This window comes from Neovison vison, chromosome 3, assembly GCF_020171115.1.
Source record: "Neovison vison isolate M4711 chromosome 3, ASM_NN_V1, whole genome shotgun sequence".
In the NCBI taxonomy this organism is placed as follows: Eukaryota; Metazoa; Chordata; class Mammalia; order Carnivora; family Mustelidae; genus Neogale; species Neogale vison.
This window is the reverse complement of record NC_058093.1, coordinates 15,059,081-15,074,990: the sequence shown is the minus strand read 5'-3', so window position 1 is coordinate 15,074,990 and position 15,910 is coordinate 15,059,081. Positions and strand designations below refer to the sequence as shown.

At 38.5% G+C, this 15,910-nt stretch overlaps 1 protein-coding gene across 2 annotated transcripts in view; it reads right to left on the bottom strand.

Moving 5' to 3' along the window:
* Positions 1–2,528: 2,528 nt before the first annotated feature.
* The window catches only part of LOC122902216 (cytochrome P450 20A1), a 58,209-nt gene continuing 44,827 nt past the window's right edge, over positions 2,529–15,910 (bottom strand). For both annotated transcript variants that reach the window (XM_044241355.1, XM_044241356.1), the window contains exons 10-13: positions 14,398–14,509; positions 12,522–12,586; positions 4,706–4,795; positions 2,529–4,558 (exon numbers count right to left, since the gene is read on the bottom strand). In XM_044241355.1, the coding sequence (XP_044097290.1) occupies positions 4,408–4,558; positions 4,706–4,795; positions 12,522–12,586; positions 14,398–14,509 (418 nt within the window). In that variant the 3' untranslated portion in view covers positions 2,529–4,407. The remainder of the gene's footprint in view (positions 4,559–4,705; positions 4,796–12,521; positions 12,587–14,397; positions 14,510–15,910) is intronic.

The following is a 15,910-nucleotide window of genomic DNA, read 5'->3' as shown; positions in this document are numbered from 1 at the left end:
ACTGCTCTTACAATACTCTTCTTAGTAATTTGCTTTAGTTATTATGAACACATAATTTGAAACTATTGCTTGATTCCCTCTTAAATAACAAAATACACCAATAAACCCCACTGAAGATACTAAGATAATTCAAAATTTAGATCTTTTACTTTCTATTTCTTAGCAAGTATATGCCTATATTCATTTATAGTATTTCTTCCAGCAGAAATGAAAAACTATTTTAGCTAGTCAACGAACCTACTGTCACACTCTAAAAGACTAAGTAAGATAGGTATATAAAATGTTTGGTTTGTAACAAATGCTCCTTCTACTCCCTTTCTTCTCTGAGTTTAACTCTTGCTTCAAATTCAATCTCACTCCTTTGTATCAGTGGAGGTCACTCCCGGGTCCTCAAAGGAACACTGAACGAAGCCTTTCTGGCTGCGCGGATTTCCTCTGACTTCTGTACTAACAGTAACTGCTTTGTTGTCCTGCCTCCCCCCTCCATCCAACCATTCTACCTTCATCGGTGGTCTTAGTAACTTAGGAAACAGGCATCGGGCTGGCTAAGAAGAGAAATAAGGTCACGAGTATCAATTTGTTGATATGATATAAACCTGCCCTTGAAAATAGTGTCCACTTCTCTCACAAGCTGTCCTTTCACAGCTACTAAACTTACTCCCTGATGTTTACTTGTCATGTCCTCAGTTTTACAGACTCAGGAGAATTGCATTTAAGCAGTTTTCAACCTGTCAACATAACCACACATGAGAAATGAGAAAAGTATGCTTTTTGGTTAACTGCACTTTTCGTGAATCTGGAGGGAAAAAAAAAATGAAGATGGCTTCAAGGGAAGAATCTTAATCTGTTTGCCCCAGGGTCCAAAAACAACAACAGAAATTCTTAAAATTTCCTCTTAAAAGTTGAAATGCCACCTCAACCTGAATTTAATTATATTCTTCCTTTTTTTAAAAAAAAAGATTTTATTTATTTATTTGACAGAGATCACAAGGAGGCAGAGAGTCAGGCAGAAAGAGAGGGGAAAGCAGACTCCCTGCCAAGCCGAGAGCCCAATGCGGGGCTCAATCCCAGGGCCCTGAGATCATGACCTGAGCCGAAGGCAGTGGCTTAACCACTGAGCCACCCAGACGCCCCGAGTAATTTCATTTCTTAAATGCTCACTGCAACACTACAGACTATTCTATGGGTTTAGCAACTCAGATGTACAAACATATAATTTACTGTTTCAATATATGGAGGAGGAAATAAAGCCACTTTTTAAAAAAATTTCATTTACTTATTTGACAGAGAGAGAGATCAGAAGTAGGCAGAGAGGCAGTCAGAGAGAGAGGGGGAACCAGGCTCCCCACTGAGCAGAGAGCCTGACTTGGGGCCCGATCTCAGGACCCTGAGATCATGACCTGAGCTGAAGGCAGAGGCTTAACCCACTGATCCAACCACGTGCCCCTAAAGCCACTTTTAAAGGTAAAAAAAACAGAGGTGCCTGGGTAGCTCAGTCCGTTAAGCAGCTGCCTCTGGTTCAGGTCATGATCCCAGGGTCCTGGGATCAAGTCCACATGGGGCTCTCTGCTCAGCGGGGAGCCCACTTCTTCCTCTGTCTGCCACTCCCCCTACTTGTGCTCTCTCTCTCTCTGACAAATAAATAGAATATTAAAGTTGAAAAGAATAACAATACCCACAATAGGAAAGAGTATATTCTGAGAATGTTAGTGTTTCAGTTGTAGAAAACACTAGTAGTTCGTAAGGTATTACATGAAGAGAACATTGTATACATCTGTAAAAATTACAAGTGGATATAAAAGAGAGTAGAAGCATCTACCCCACTCCAAGTAGTGGGACTACGGTTGACTGAATTTCTATTTCTGTGTTTCTGTATTTCCAAGATTTTTCTAGAGAAAACCTATATGATTTTCATGACAAAGAAATAGAACATTTTGTTTTTAAAATAACAACTATTTTAAGGTAAATAAGACAAACAAATTTTTACATAGGGTCTATAAGATAGAATCTACTTATATAAAAAATGGAACTGCACATTTATAGGCCAGATAAAACAGCATGTGAGTTTTGCATTTTTCTCAGACACATGCACAGAATCAATTCTCCCTTGAATTTTATTAGCACAAAGTGTGGAAGAGTCCTTTCTATAAAAAATGTGTTTGTTTGTTTTTTTTTAAGGGGGGGTGGTAGGGAGAGAGAAACTCTTAAGCAGGCTCCATGCCCATCACAGAGCCTGACTCCAGGCTCAATCTCAAAACCCTGAGATCACAAGCTGAACTGAAATCAAGCATCAAATGCTTAACCGCCTGAGCTACCCAGATGCCCTGTGCTGGTGTTTTCAACAGCAAGCTTCTCAACAGTCGAAAAGAATGCAGATCAAAATCAGGTAAGAAATAGTTTTTAAAAACCCCCAAAGCTACAAAACTTAAGAGTCCTGCTCGGAGCCACGCTACGAGCCATTAGTGACCCTGAGGCCACTTTAATTTCAGTCACTTGGTAAATACAAAGGGTCAAGTTAAGAACAACAGTGCATGGATTGACAGCATTTTTATTTTTAAAAAATCCTCTAGAATATATGTGAAATGTTTTAAGTCCGTCATGTAACCATGGATAAAATGTGCTTATTTAGCTGATTCTCTTATTTTCCTTGATTCAAATCATTATGAGTAATAACACATTGTCTCATGTATTGGCAACAGGCCAATCCACTCACTCTGGCTCAGCTGTCCTGGTTTTGCCTTGATCATTGCTGATCAGGTCTCACTTGCTTTAAAATTCTACTTATCTCATCTAATTTTACTGACACTCAGTTTACACATCAAGTGCCCACTCTAACTCTCCACTGCCAGTTTCCAAACCAATTAAGGTACTTGGAGAACAAAGAAAGATGCTCTATATATACGAAACCATACAAAATGATAGGAGGGACTTTAACAGTGTGCCTTTTTGGAAACAACATGATGCTGGGAACTAAGAATACATTTCACTTACAGTTTTAGAATTTAAATTATTCCATAAATTAAATATTTTTGTCAGAAATAAAAGCTGCATGTAATTGCTTAAATTCTATCTTAACCACTCCTAACTAGTTCTAAAATGTTAGCTACCTGACCATAAACACAGCATAAAATAACTCAATAACTAGAGTACAATCTTGAAACTAAAATTACCAGAGGAATTCAGCAGTGTCAAAAAAAAATTGTAACTTGCAACAGTTACCATTTTTCTTCCCTTCCTCTCTATCTGCACTTGGCATATTTCCTCCAGTTGTTGTCTTAAAAAAAAAATTCTTCAAGAATAATGTAACCAAAAAAAGTGGACTCAACTATAGTGCTATCAATATAAAAGTATTAAACATAAAACTTAACAGTACTTAGTATAAATTTCCAAGATACTTAAAAATATTTTTTAAAACAGTTCCAATATCTTTGCTTACTAGTGAGGCTGACCCTCTTTTCTGAAAGTTGAATAGCTATTTCCTCCTCTAAAAGATGTTTATTCATGTCTTTTGACCATTAATCTATTATGTTTTCTTACCAATTTATATAAACTATTTATATATCATATGGATATTATCCCTACCATATGTTTTACAATGTGTTTTTGTTTTTTTTTTTTTTGGTTTTGGTTTTTGGTAAGTGCTTTCTTATTTCTTAATCATTAAGTTCATTATGTGACATAATAGATATGATAGTAACATATCAGGAATTCAGTTTTTCCCACAAATGAGAATTGGTGAAGTAATATAGTGCTACTAAAATTTCCAGCAAAACAGAAGGAAAGACAAGCCTCAGAAAGAGCACTTCAAAATACATTCAGTCATTTCCAAATGACTCAGAAGCATTCAAAATGAGGAGCCTTGTATAGGTAAAGAAATGAACAGTATTACCTGGGAGGCATAAAAACAAATACTAGGTAGGTTATTTAACCTAATAACAATGATTAAATATAAGCTAATTTATATTTAGAAAATAAAAATATTAATCCAAGAAACAAAAGTATGGGAAGTCTTTGTTTTCTCTAAAGTACGAAAAGAAGTTAGGATTATGTTTCCCTTTTAAGAATATTCAGAAAACATGATTCCCCAAAGAGTGCAAAATAACATCTCTTTTCAAGAATACTACAGATCAAACTAAGAAAAATAATATAGAGATAATATCATAGAAAGTGATAGAACAAAACAAAATAACAAAAAAAGTGACAAAACAAAAATTAAAACAGAGAGCTTCCCATTAAAATTATCATTATATTGAGGCATTAAGAAAATCTGATATGCAAAAGTCCAAATTTACATAATGAAGTACAAGTAGGTATTTATATTCCATAGTATAACTTGATTTATAAAAGTATTCAATACAGATTTTGAAACCATCATTCTCCTCAAGAAAAGTTAAAATGTATAAAATTTTAGTATCTCTTTGAGACAGTGATCCAAGCTTCTTCCTTGGATGATGTTACCAGTTCATACTTAGTTTCAATATGCTGACCCTCCACGGAAAGCAGGTGCAGCCTCCTCACCAGTACACTCAAGAGTACTGTGGTCACCATGTATGCAAACCTAGTCAAGGAGAGAGTTACTGGTTACTAACGATTAACAATTACGCTTTAATTCCATAGACTGTTCATTCTCATCAGCAGTCATCAGCAAAACTCTGAGGATGAAGTCTGGCATCTTTCCTTTCACTTCCCTTTCTCTATCACTTACCTCAATTCTGGGCATTCCTGCGTGCCTGAGAATCCAAGCAAGGAGAAAGTTTTCATCACCGATTCATCATCAAACCGGTCTGGATCAAATCTAAAAAGAAGTTTTGGGACAAATGACAACAGAGCTCCAATGGCACTTTACATGTGTGTACTAGAAAAACACAGGTATCTAAGAAAGTCTGAAAAGTACTGAAAATAAGAACTGCTGTCACAATTGTATTTAAATTTCACCTGTTAGGGGCAGCTCAGTTGGTTCTGAGTGTCTGACTCTTGATTTTGACTCGGACGGCGATCTCAGGATCAGGGGATTGAGCCCTGCCTTGGGCTCTGTGCTGAGCAGTTCTCCGCGTGGGGTTCTCTCTGTCCCTTTGCTCTGTCCCTCCTCCCCTTGCCCCGTTCACCTGCACACTCACCCTCAATCTCTCTCTCTCGAAAATAAAAATCTTTAGTAAGTTTTACCTATTATATTCTCAAACTAGTAAACATATGTATTTTTTCTATCACTTTTTTTAAAAAAGACTTTATTTATTTATTTGACAGAGAGAGAGAGAACACAAGCAGGGATAGTGGGAGAGTCTCGGAGAACAGGCTTCCTACAGAGCAGGGAGCCCGATGCGGGGCTCGATCCCAGGATCCTGGGATCATAACCTGAGCCAAAGGGAGACGCTTAATGACTGAGCCACTCAGGCGCCCCTAATTTATGACTTCTAAACAACAGATACAGAATACATTTCTCTGGAACCAGCAAGGAGTGAAACTGTAACATAGGTGTGCATCATATTATGAGATATAAGGATAAATCATACAAAAGCACATAATGAATATTTAAATTCAAGATGTTCAAAACAGGGCTCCTGGTTGGCTCAGTTGTTAAGCATCTGCCTTCTGCTCAGGTCATGATCCCAGGGTCCTGTTATCGAGCCCCACATCGGGCTCCCTGCTCCATGGGAAGCCTGTTCCCCCCCTCCCACTCCCCCTGCTTGTGTTCCCTCTCTCGCTGTGCCTCTCTCCATCAAATAAGTAAAAATTTTTAAGGAAAAAGAAAGTGTTCAAATGATCTATTACATGAGACCTATCTCATCAATATGCAAAGCATTTTACACTGCCTCTTCAATTAAAATGTATTTCCTAAAACTGGATATACCAGACTTAAAATTATATTCATCAATTATATTATATCCAGACTTATTAGTAAGTGACGGAAATGAAAAGGCTAAGAAGGGTTTTTTTATTGTACGAAATTTCATTTTGTAAAAAGTCACTGGTGAAATGGCATACACAGAAACAACCAAAAACTCATCCACTACGGAACATAAAAATTCCTCTCAAAAACAAATGTTAGGGACACCTGGGTGGCTCAGTCAGTTAAGCATCTCCCTCCAGCCCAGGTCATGATCCCAAGGTCCTAGGATTGGGTCCCGCATTGGGCTCCTTGCTCAGTGGGGAGTCTGCTTCTCCCTCCCTTTTCCCTCCTGCTCAGCCCCTCTCCCCCCCTCTCTCTGACAAATGAATAAAATCTTAAAAAAAAAAATAAAGACAAATGTTAAAAGACTTAAATTGTGCTATGAGAAAAAAAAGCATTCTACTTTATTTTCTTTTTTAAAAAGTATAAATTACCTTCCACTGATGGAATATACTAGACACACATTATAGTTGACATTAAAAATTATATAAAATAATTTTCCTTTTAACTATTATTTATTTATTTATTTATTTATTTGACAGACAGAGATCACAAGCAGGCAGAGAGGCAGGCAGAGAAAGAGGGTTCCCTGGTGAGCAGAGAGGCCGATGCAGGGCTTGATCCCAGGACCCCGGGATCATGACCTGAGCTAAAGGCAGAGGCTTCAACCCACTGAGCCACCCACGCGCCCCTTTATTTATTTATCTAGGTAATCTCTGGGGCACCTGGCTGGCTCAGCCGGTGAAGCATAAGACTCCTGATCTCCTGATCTCAAGGTCATGAGTTCTAGCTCTATATTTTAAGTAGAGCGTACTTCGAGTAAGTAAGATTTTTAAGAATTAAGTAATCTTGGGACTCCTGGGTGGCTCAGTTGGTTGAGCATCCAACTCTTGGTTTCAGCTCAGGTCATGGTCTCAAGGTTCTTGGGATAAGGCCCTGAATCAGGCTCCACACTCAGTGGGGAGTCTGTTCGGGAGCCTCTCTCTCCCTCTGCCACTCCCCCTGCTCTCTTGCTTTCACTCTAAAATAAATACATAAATCTTTTAAAAATTAAGTAATTTCTATACCCAAAGTGGGGCTTAACCTCACAAGCCTAAGATCAAGAGTTGCATGCTCTTCCAACTGGGTCCCCCAGTCAGCTTTTCCTTTTATCAACTATCTTGAAAATTGAGACCCTAAATTTTACCTGCAGATATCTATGTATTTTTAGATTTAAAAAGAATCAAACTTGGGGCACATGGGTGGCACAGTTGGGTTAAGCATCTGCCTTCAGCTCAGATCCCAGGACCCTAGGATCAAGCCCTGCATCAGCCTCCTTGCTCAGGGGGGAGCCTACTTCTCCCTCCCCATCTGCCTGCCACTCTCCCTGCTTGTGCTCTCTCTCTTCCAAATAAATCAAAAAAATCTTTAAAAAAAAATCAAACAATTTCCCAATTATTTTATAAAACACCTCACAACTGGGGTACTTGGGTGGCTCAGTCGGTTAAGTGTCTGAATCTGGGTTTCAACTCAGGTCATGATCTCCCCATCATAGGACTGAGCTCCATGTTGGGCTCTGTGCTGAGTGCAGGGTCTGCTTCAGATTCTCCCCCACTCCCTGTCAGCCCCTCCCCCACCTCAACTAATAAGATCTTTTTTAAAAAAGATTTTCTTTATTTGAGAAAGAGAGACAGAAAGAGCACATATGAGTGGGGGAGGAGCAGAGAGAGAAGCAGACTCCCTACCAAGCAGGGAGCCCCACATTGGGCTGGATCCCAGGACCCTGGGATTAAGACCTGAGCCAAAGTTCATCAGATAATCATTTGATGATTTTGTGTATGTGTATGTACATAAAGAGATAATATATATATGTGTATATAGATACACACAGATATATAGTAGAATATTCACTTCTTCTTCCTTTTTTTTTTTTTTTAAGATTTTATTTATTTCTTTGGCAGAGACAGATCACAAGTAGGCAGAGAGGAAGGCAGGGGGGGGGGGAAGCAGGCTCCCTGATGAGCAGAGAGCACAATGCGGGGCTTGATTTCAAGACCCTGAGAGCATGACCTGAGCTGAAGGCACAGGCTTTAACCCACTGAGCCACCCAGGCGCCCCTATTCACTTCTTTATCCATTTAACACGTGTTGGGACGTCTATTATCAAAAAAGATAAGAGAGGACAAATGCTGGCAAGGATATGGATAAAAGGGAACTCTTGTACACTATTGGTGTGAAATGTAAATTGGTACAGCCATAAAGGTAAAGAGTATGGAGAGTCCTCAAGAAATTTAAAACAAAATTACCATATGATCTAACAATGCCACTTCTGCGTATATATTCAAAGAAAACAGTGTCATTATCTCGAAGAGGTGTCTGTACTCACATGTTTATTGCAGTATTATTGGGCCACAAGAAGGAAGGAAATCTTGATATTTGCACAACATGGATGAACCTAAGCCAAAATCAAGAGTCTACCACTTAACCAACTGAGCCACCCAGGCTCCCTGGTTTACCCTTCTATTTATGGGTATTACCTTCAATTTCTTTCATCAATGTGTTACAGTTTTCAGAGTATGGGTCCTTCACTTGGTTAAATTTATTCCTAGGTATTGGGGGTCTCTTGTGTAATTTTAAATGGGATTGTTGTCTTAATTGCTTTTTCCTCTAGTTTGTTATTAGTATATAGAAATGCTGCAGATTTCTGTATATTAATTTTGTGTCCTGAAACTTAACCGAATTTATTTATTAGTTCCAATAGTTCTTTGATGGAGTGTTTAGGGTTTTCTACATATAATATGATGTCATGTGTAAATAGTGACAATTTTACTCCTTCCTTACCAATTTGGATGCCTTTTATTTATTTTTCTTGTCTGATTGCTGTGGCTAGGACTTTCATTACTATATTGAAAAAAAGTGAAGAACTGAACATCTGTCTTGTTCTTGATCTTATAGGGAAAGCTTTCAGCTCTTCACCACTGAGGAAGATATTGGTTGTGGGTTTGTCTTATATGGCCTTTACTATGTTGAGCTATACTCTTTGGCCTTTTGAGGTTTTTAACCATTTCATACAAACCTTAGGGTTATTTGTTCTAGTTCTGTGTGAAATTCTATTGGCATTTTGATAGGGACTTCACTTTGTTAATGCGGAAGGAGTCAAATCCCTTCCTGAGAAAAGACTGGAAGATGGGCATTTGCCTCCCCCCTTTAGATTGAACCTTGGGGGTGAGCCACAGTAAATACCTGCATGCCTCTTAACAAGTACTTTTGTTTGCTATTTTCCTTTGGTACTTATGGATATAAGACCCCTCGGCTGTAAGAGTTAGGTAATTTGGGGCATGTCCCTCAGACAGCAGCTGTAACGTTGGGGCACTAGATGTGTACAGGATGACTTGGTTTCATTGTGGAGGGAACTCGGTTGGGGTTGTGCCCACTGGCTCCCCCAGGCTTCAAGGAGGATCACGGCCACTACACAGAGACGTGTGCTAACCAGAAGCTGGACCCGCAGGAAGCAGCTTCTAAAATACGCAGTTAACCTCCTTCCAGGAAAAGAGTTTTTGCCTTGCCTGCCCCTTCTTTGCTGAACCCTGGAGGAAAAGCCACAGGAAATGTCTGTGTTCCTATCATGCGCCATTAAGAACCGCTTCTTCATTTTTCACAAGCCTGTGGGACTCATGAACATAAGTGGTGGCTTTCAGAACTAAGTGTTTTAGAAACCCGTATCTCAGGTGGGAGTCTTCAATTTAGGGCAGGAGCTGTGCAGTCCAAACCCTTCGATTCTCAGGGAGGAGATGGCAGTTGAGGGTTCCCTTCAGATTATATGGCACTGTGCTGGGTGGGGGTTTATGGTAAGAGCGTGTCTCAGCCTTTTACACATTTCAGTATGGGTATTTTCTCGTTTTCCCAATGTGTGTAAGTCACTCAGCTCGTTTCTGGATTTCTCGCAGAGGGAGCTGCTCCATGCACGGCAACACTGAGTGTGCCCATGAGAGGAGGGAAATTCAGGAGCCTGCTCTATCACTATCTTGTCCCAGTCCATATGGAGATTTTTGGTACTTGCCTTCATTCTTTTCAGCTGAGAATTTTGTATTAGTCTGTTTTTTTTAAATTGATAATATTTCATAGTTTAGAGTAATATTTACATTATTATATACTGAAATCATAGAACTTGACCCAGGTTTTCTTGCTCTGAAACATGCCAATATGGTAATAGTAATAACGTATTTCTATCTTTTTTTTTTTAAGATTTATTTATCTGATGGGGCGCCTGGATGGCTCAGTGGGTTAAGCCGCTGCCTTTGGCTCGGGTCACGATCTCAGGGTCCTGGGATTGAGTCCCGCATCGGGCTCTCTGCTCAGCGGGGGGTCTGCTTCCTCCTCTCTCTCTGCCTGCCTTTCTGCCTACTTGTGATCTCTCTCTGTCAAATAAAATAAATAAATAATCTTAAAAAAAAAGATTTATTTATCTGAGAGAGAGAGTGTGTGTGTCAGCAGGGGGAGGGGCAAAGGGAGAGGGAGAGAATCTCAAGCCGACAACCCACTGAGTGTGCAGCCTGACGCAGGGCTCAAACTCATGACCCTCAGATCCTAACTTGAACCAATATCAAGAGTCGGCTCAACGGAGCCACCCAGGCACCCCTCTATCATTTCTTTATATAAATAAATCATATCCAGACATTTTTTTTTCTTTAGGAGAATACGTTAACGTCAGTTACTCAAAAAGACAACTTTTAAATCCGTAATGGAGGGCCGCCTGGGTGGCTCAATGGGTTAAAGCCTCTGCCTTCGGTTCAGGTCATGATCCCAGGGTCTTGGGATCGAGCCCCACATTGGGCTCTCTGCTCAGTGGGGAGCCTGCTTCCTCCTCTCTCTCTCTCTCTGCCTGCCTCTCTGCCTACTTGTGATCTCTGACTGTCAAATAAATAAATAAAATCTTTAAAAAAAATCCATAATGGAATACCACCTCATATGGAAAATAAAAGCAGTGGTAGTGGTCAGCGCTACCGAGGCTGCAGAGATGAATCTCTCAAACGCTGCTGCTGAGAACCTCTGAGAAACAGCCTGGCAGTTTCTTGCAAAACTTAACACGCACTAACCATATGACCCCAGCAACTGCACTGTTGGGCATTTATCCAAAGAAATGAACCCTATGTTCACACAAAACCCCTTACATGACTGTTCTTTGCAGTTTCATTACCAAAACAATCCAAATGTTCTCCAGTGGGTGAAAGGTTGAAAAACTCTGCAGCCAAAAAATGGTATGAAACATATTATGTTGACCTCAAGAGCATTAAGCTTATGAAAAAAGTTAATCTCTTTATCCTTATCTGTGTGACAATTACATTAAACAGTAATCAACTGTCTCTACAAGATCTATCTGAGTCTATGTACATTTTCGTTAGTGTGAGCTATCTCTCAAGAGGGAGGTGCCCGATTTCAGAAAGCTTTTCATTAGTATGCAACATTATTACTAACATTTCCTATATCTGATTCTATTTGATACGTCAAAATGAATTCCACATTTTAGCATACACATTTTTTAATATTTTCAATTTGTAACCTAGATCATCTGTTTTGAGGGAAGCAATAGTGTCAAAAGTTACAACAAATTTCTTCTATTTTTCATATTACATTTCAAATTTATCAAAAACTTGGCAAAAAAAACCCCACAAAACAACAACAACAATTTGGCATTTTCCAAATTTTTTTAACAATTTCAAAACTGAAAATATTAGTTTTTCTAAACCATAAGCATAAATTTTCCACTAATATAGATCATCGATTTTGTTATAAGTCATTTAGAATATAAAATATATTTTTTACTCAGAGCAAATTTTGGAGGACTACTATTTCATTTGTTAATTTGTTTTAATGTCACTATAATATTAAAAACTGAAACAATAAGAACACTTAATAAACCCATCATTATCCTCTAGAAATAGGTATGAGTACTTCAACCAACTCTGTCCTACTGCACTTCACACAGCTGCATTTTTTTTTTTAAGATTTTATTTTTAGGTAAACTCAATATCCAATGTGGGGCTCAAACCTACAACTCTAAGATCAAAAGCTGGATGTTCCAATGACTAAGCGAGCCAGGCGCCCCCACACATCTGTCTTAACCCCAATCAACTCAATCTATAATCTTTTACCAGGGCAATAAATCTTAACCCATTTCTTTAGGGTGCATTTTACTTGATACCTATCCAGAAGGCAAACAGTAGCAGCTTTGCTCTTTGCTTTTTCCTTCCCCTGCCATTCTCACATACAACACGTATAGAGACAACATCTACTTTTTGAATTTGACTAAAGAGATTAATAATTGAGACCAACAGCAGGAAAACAAAGAAACTATGTAAGAACACCCACTTACCAACAAAAGAATTCCGAATTTCCATTGAAATTAAAGGACAGCTGTAGAGATTAAATAGATCTTAGGCTAGAAGTAATAATAGGAGAGACAAAGAGTAGCAAACAGACAGCAGGTTCATGAAAGAAAGAACAATGAACAGAAGATATGAAAGAGAAGGCAGTGGCTTGCTTATGTTATATCATGTCACATATTGAATTTTCTCCTCAAAACTTAGAAAAGAAATTCAAAACACACAAACACATAAAAATCAATAATCCCAAAGATAAACACAGATATTTCATACTTGTGTGGGGACGGCCAAGTACTGGGATCCTGCAGTACCACGCCAAGAGCATAAAGAACAAGGGTCTGCAAAAAAATTATTCTAGTTAGTCAAGGCCTTACAGAGACAAAATGACTGTCAGAGAGCCAATTCCTCCTGAATGCTCTTTTAATATAGATAATGAGTACAAAATAAAAACAGAAAATGATCAAAGAAAATACAGGCTATTATTTTGATGACTTAACAGAGGAGAAAGCCTCCCTAAGCATGTCAAAATCTGACAGTCATAAAGGAATAAAAGACTTTACTACGAATATTTAAAACCTGCATCCAGTAAAAACAACACACACCAAAATCACCAGTGAAAGATAAATAATAGGAAAAATATATTTTCCATATAATTAACAGTTAGCATGTACAATATAAAAAAATACATATAAGCTCACTAAAAAGAAATGAGTTACAAGCACATAATTCACAAAAGAAGAAATACAAACTGATAATATGTATGAAAAGCTGCTCAATGTCTCCAATAATCAGGGAAAAGCAAATTAAAATAATGAGACAGTATTTCATATAAGAAATATGTTGGTGGGAATGCAAGTTGGTGTAGCCACTTTGAAAAAGTTTAGAAATTCCTTAAGAAATTAAAAACAGAGCTTCCCTATGACCCTGCAATTGCACTACTGGGTGTTTACCCCAAAGATACAGATGTAGTGAAAAGAAGGGCCATCTATACCCCAATACTCATAGCAGCAATGGCCACGGTCACCAAACTGTGGAAAGAACCAAGATGCCCTTCAATGGACAAATGGATAAAGAAGATGTGGTCCATATATACAATGGACTATTACGCCTCCATCAGAAAGGATGAATACCCAACTTTTATACCAACATGAACGGAACTAGAGGAGATTATGCTGAGTGAAATAAGCCAAGCAGAGAGAGTCAATTATCATATGGTTTCACTTATTTGTGGAGCATAAGGAGTAACATGGAGGACATGGGGAGATGGAGAGAAGTGAGATGGGGGAAACCAGAGGGGGAGACGAACCATGAGGGACTGTGGACTCTGAGAAACAAACTGAGGGTTCAGGAGGGGAGAGGGGTGGGGGATGGGGGGCTGGGTAAGTCTGGTGGTGGGTATTAAGGGGGGCACATATTGCATGGAGCACTGGGAGTGGCTCATAAACAATGAATTCTGGAATACTGAAAAGAACTTTAAAAAATGTAAAAAATTAATAAATCTAGAAGTAGTAAGGATATGGAGAGAAATAGCATTCTCATACATTGTTGCTAAAAATATAAATTTCATCTTAGAGGGCAATTTAAATTTAACATAAATAACACTGTGACCCCAAAACTCAATTTCTAGGGCTCTACTCAATATCTATACAAGTATATAATTTGTAATAACAAAAAAACTGATGTAATCTAAATTTCCATCATGGGGACTGCTTAAATAAACTATAACACACTCATGTGATGGGATACTATGCATCCATTAAAAATGAGCTGGATTATATCAAGTCCCAGTTGTACTCATAACCACAATACACCTAAAGAAGCAAAACTAATAAATGATGCATGAAAGGCAACTTTTCACATATAAATTCAGTTTTTAAAATACATATATGTGTATATACATGTACAGAGTAACATATATACACAAAGACCTACAAAAATACACGCTAAAGTATTAACAACAGTACATGTGAGGAAAGAAAGCTTTTATATTGTTTATACCCTAAAACAACATACATTATTGTCATTTAAAGTAACTATGTCTTTGATTTAATAATAGGTATGTATTAAATGTATTAGACAATACAATTCAAAAACACACACTAAAATAGTTGAAAAGAATAACTGAATAAGTATATCAAATGTTTCTTACCTCTCTAGGAATAATAAATTTGTCAATCTTTCCTTCAATATCTTGAAGCCGGGCAGAAACTGGGGTCAGTTTGGCAGCCCGAACAGTTTCACAAAGTACTTGCCGACAATACCTGTTTTAAAAAAGTTTTTTTACAGTCCTTAACTCTGGGAAAGGCAGTTTGAAATCCAGGTGCATTTTGTAACAACTTTAAAAATCTTCCTAATTGGAAATAGGCACATCATAATTCTAATTTGCTTGAAAATTAAGTTATATATTAGAGGTATATAAAGTCCAGGTAGGTTAAATTTAAAGATTTTTTTTTTTTTTTTTTTTTTTTTTGTCAGAGAGAGGGAGAGAGAGCGAGCACAGGCAGACAGAGAGGCAGGCAGAGGCAGAGGGAGAAGCAGGCTCCCCGCCCAGCAAGGAGCCCGATGTGGGACTCGATCCCAGGACGCTGGGATCATGACCTGAGCCGAAGGCAGCTGCTCAACCAACTGAGCCACCCAGGTGTCCCAGGTAGGTTAAATTTAAACAAATAAGAACAACTTCAAAAGCACCAGAAGAAAACTAGAAACATTATTTATATAATTCTTAAGTAGAAAAGTCCCCCCCCTTTTTTTTAAGATTTTATTTATTCATGAGAGACAGAGAGAGAGGCGGGGGGGGAGGTGTGCGGAGGAATCAGGCTCCCCGCTGAGCAGAGAGCCTGATGCGGGGCTTGATCCCAGGACCCTGGGATCATGAACTGAGCTGAAGGCACTTAACCAATTGAGCCACCCAAGAGCCCTTCTATTAAATAGTTTCTTTGTAGTATCTCACTTAATCCTTACAAGAACCTCAGGGGTGCTATTATTTTTCTAATTTTAGACATTTTTTTAAATTAGGCAATTGCTTAAGATCACATAGCTTAAGATCACATAGGAGGTGGTGTCAGCAGGATTCAAACCCAGGTCTGCCTTACTCCATAGCCCCTCATCATAAATTCCAAACTACTGGATGTATCCTTCAATAACAATCCCACTTCTAGGACTTTATTAATAGCAACAACTGGAAATATCAAAAAAAAAATAACAAGCATAGGAATGCTAATTGTTTATAATACCTAAAAGCAACAACAACAACAAAAAAGGAAAACATCCTTCCTTTCCTCTTTGAACAACTATTTACTGGGACTATTTATTGAACTACTATTTATTGTTTCATTAGAAACACCATGTTAGACACTGAACTGCAACAGTAAGACAGAAACCCACAAAGGGATCCAAGGTCGAGTTGGCAGAGAAAGTGAGAGAGGTAGGGACAGCAAGGATAACAATTTAAAAAGCACAGTAACTGTTATGATAAAGGCAGTTCAGGATTTTGGAGAACACATGGCAGGAGCACATAACTAAAGAAAGGACTTTGCAGAGAAATAAGCACTTGAGACTGAGACCTGCAGAAGAAACTGGAGTTTGCTAGTAGAGAAAGGAGGAGAGAATCTAGACAGAGTAGCCTGCAAAAGCCAGGAGATGAGAAAGAATACTACAGCTGT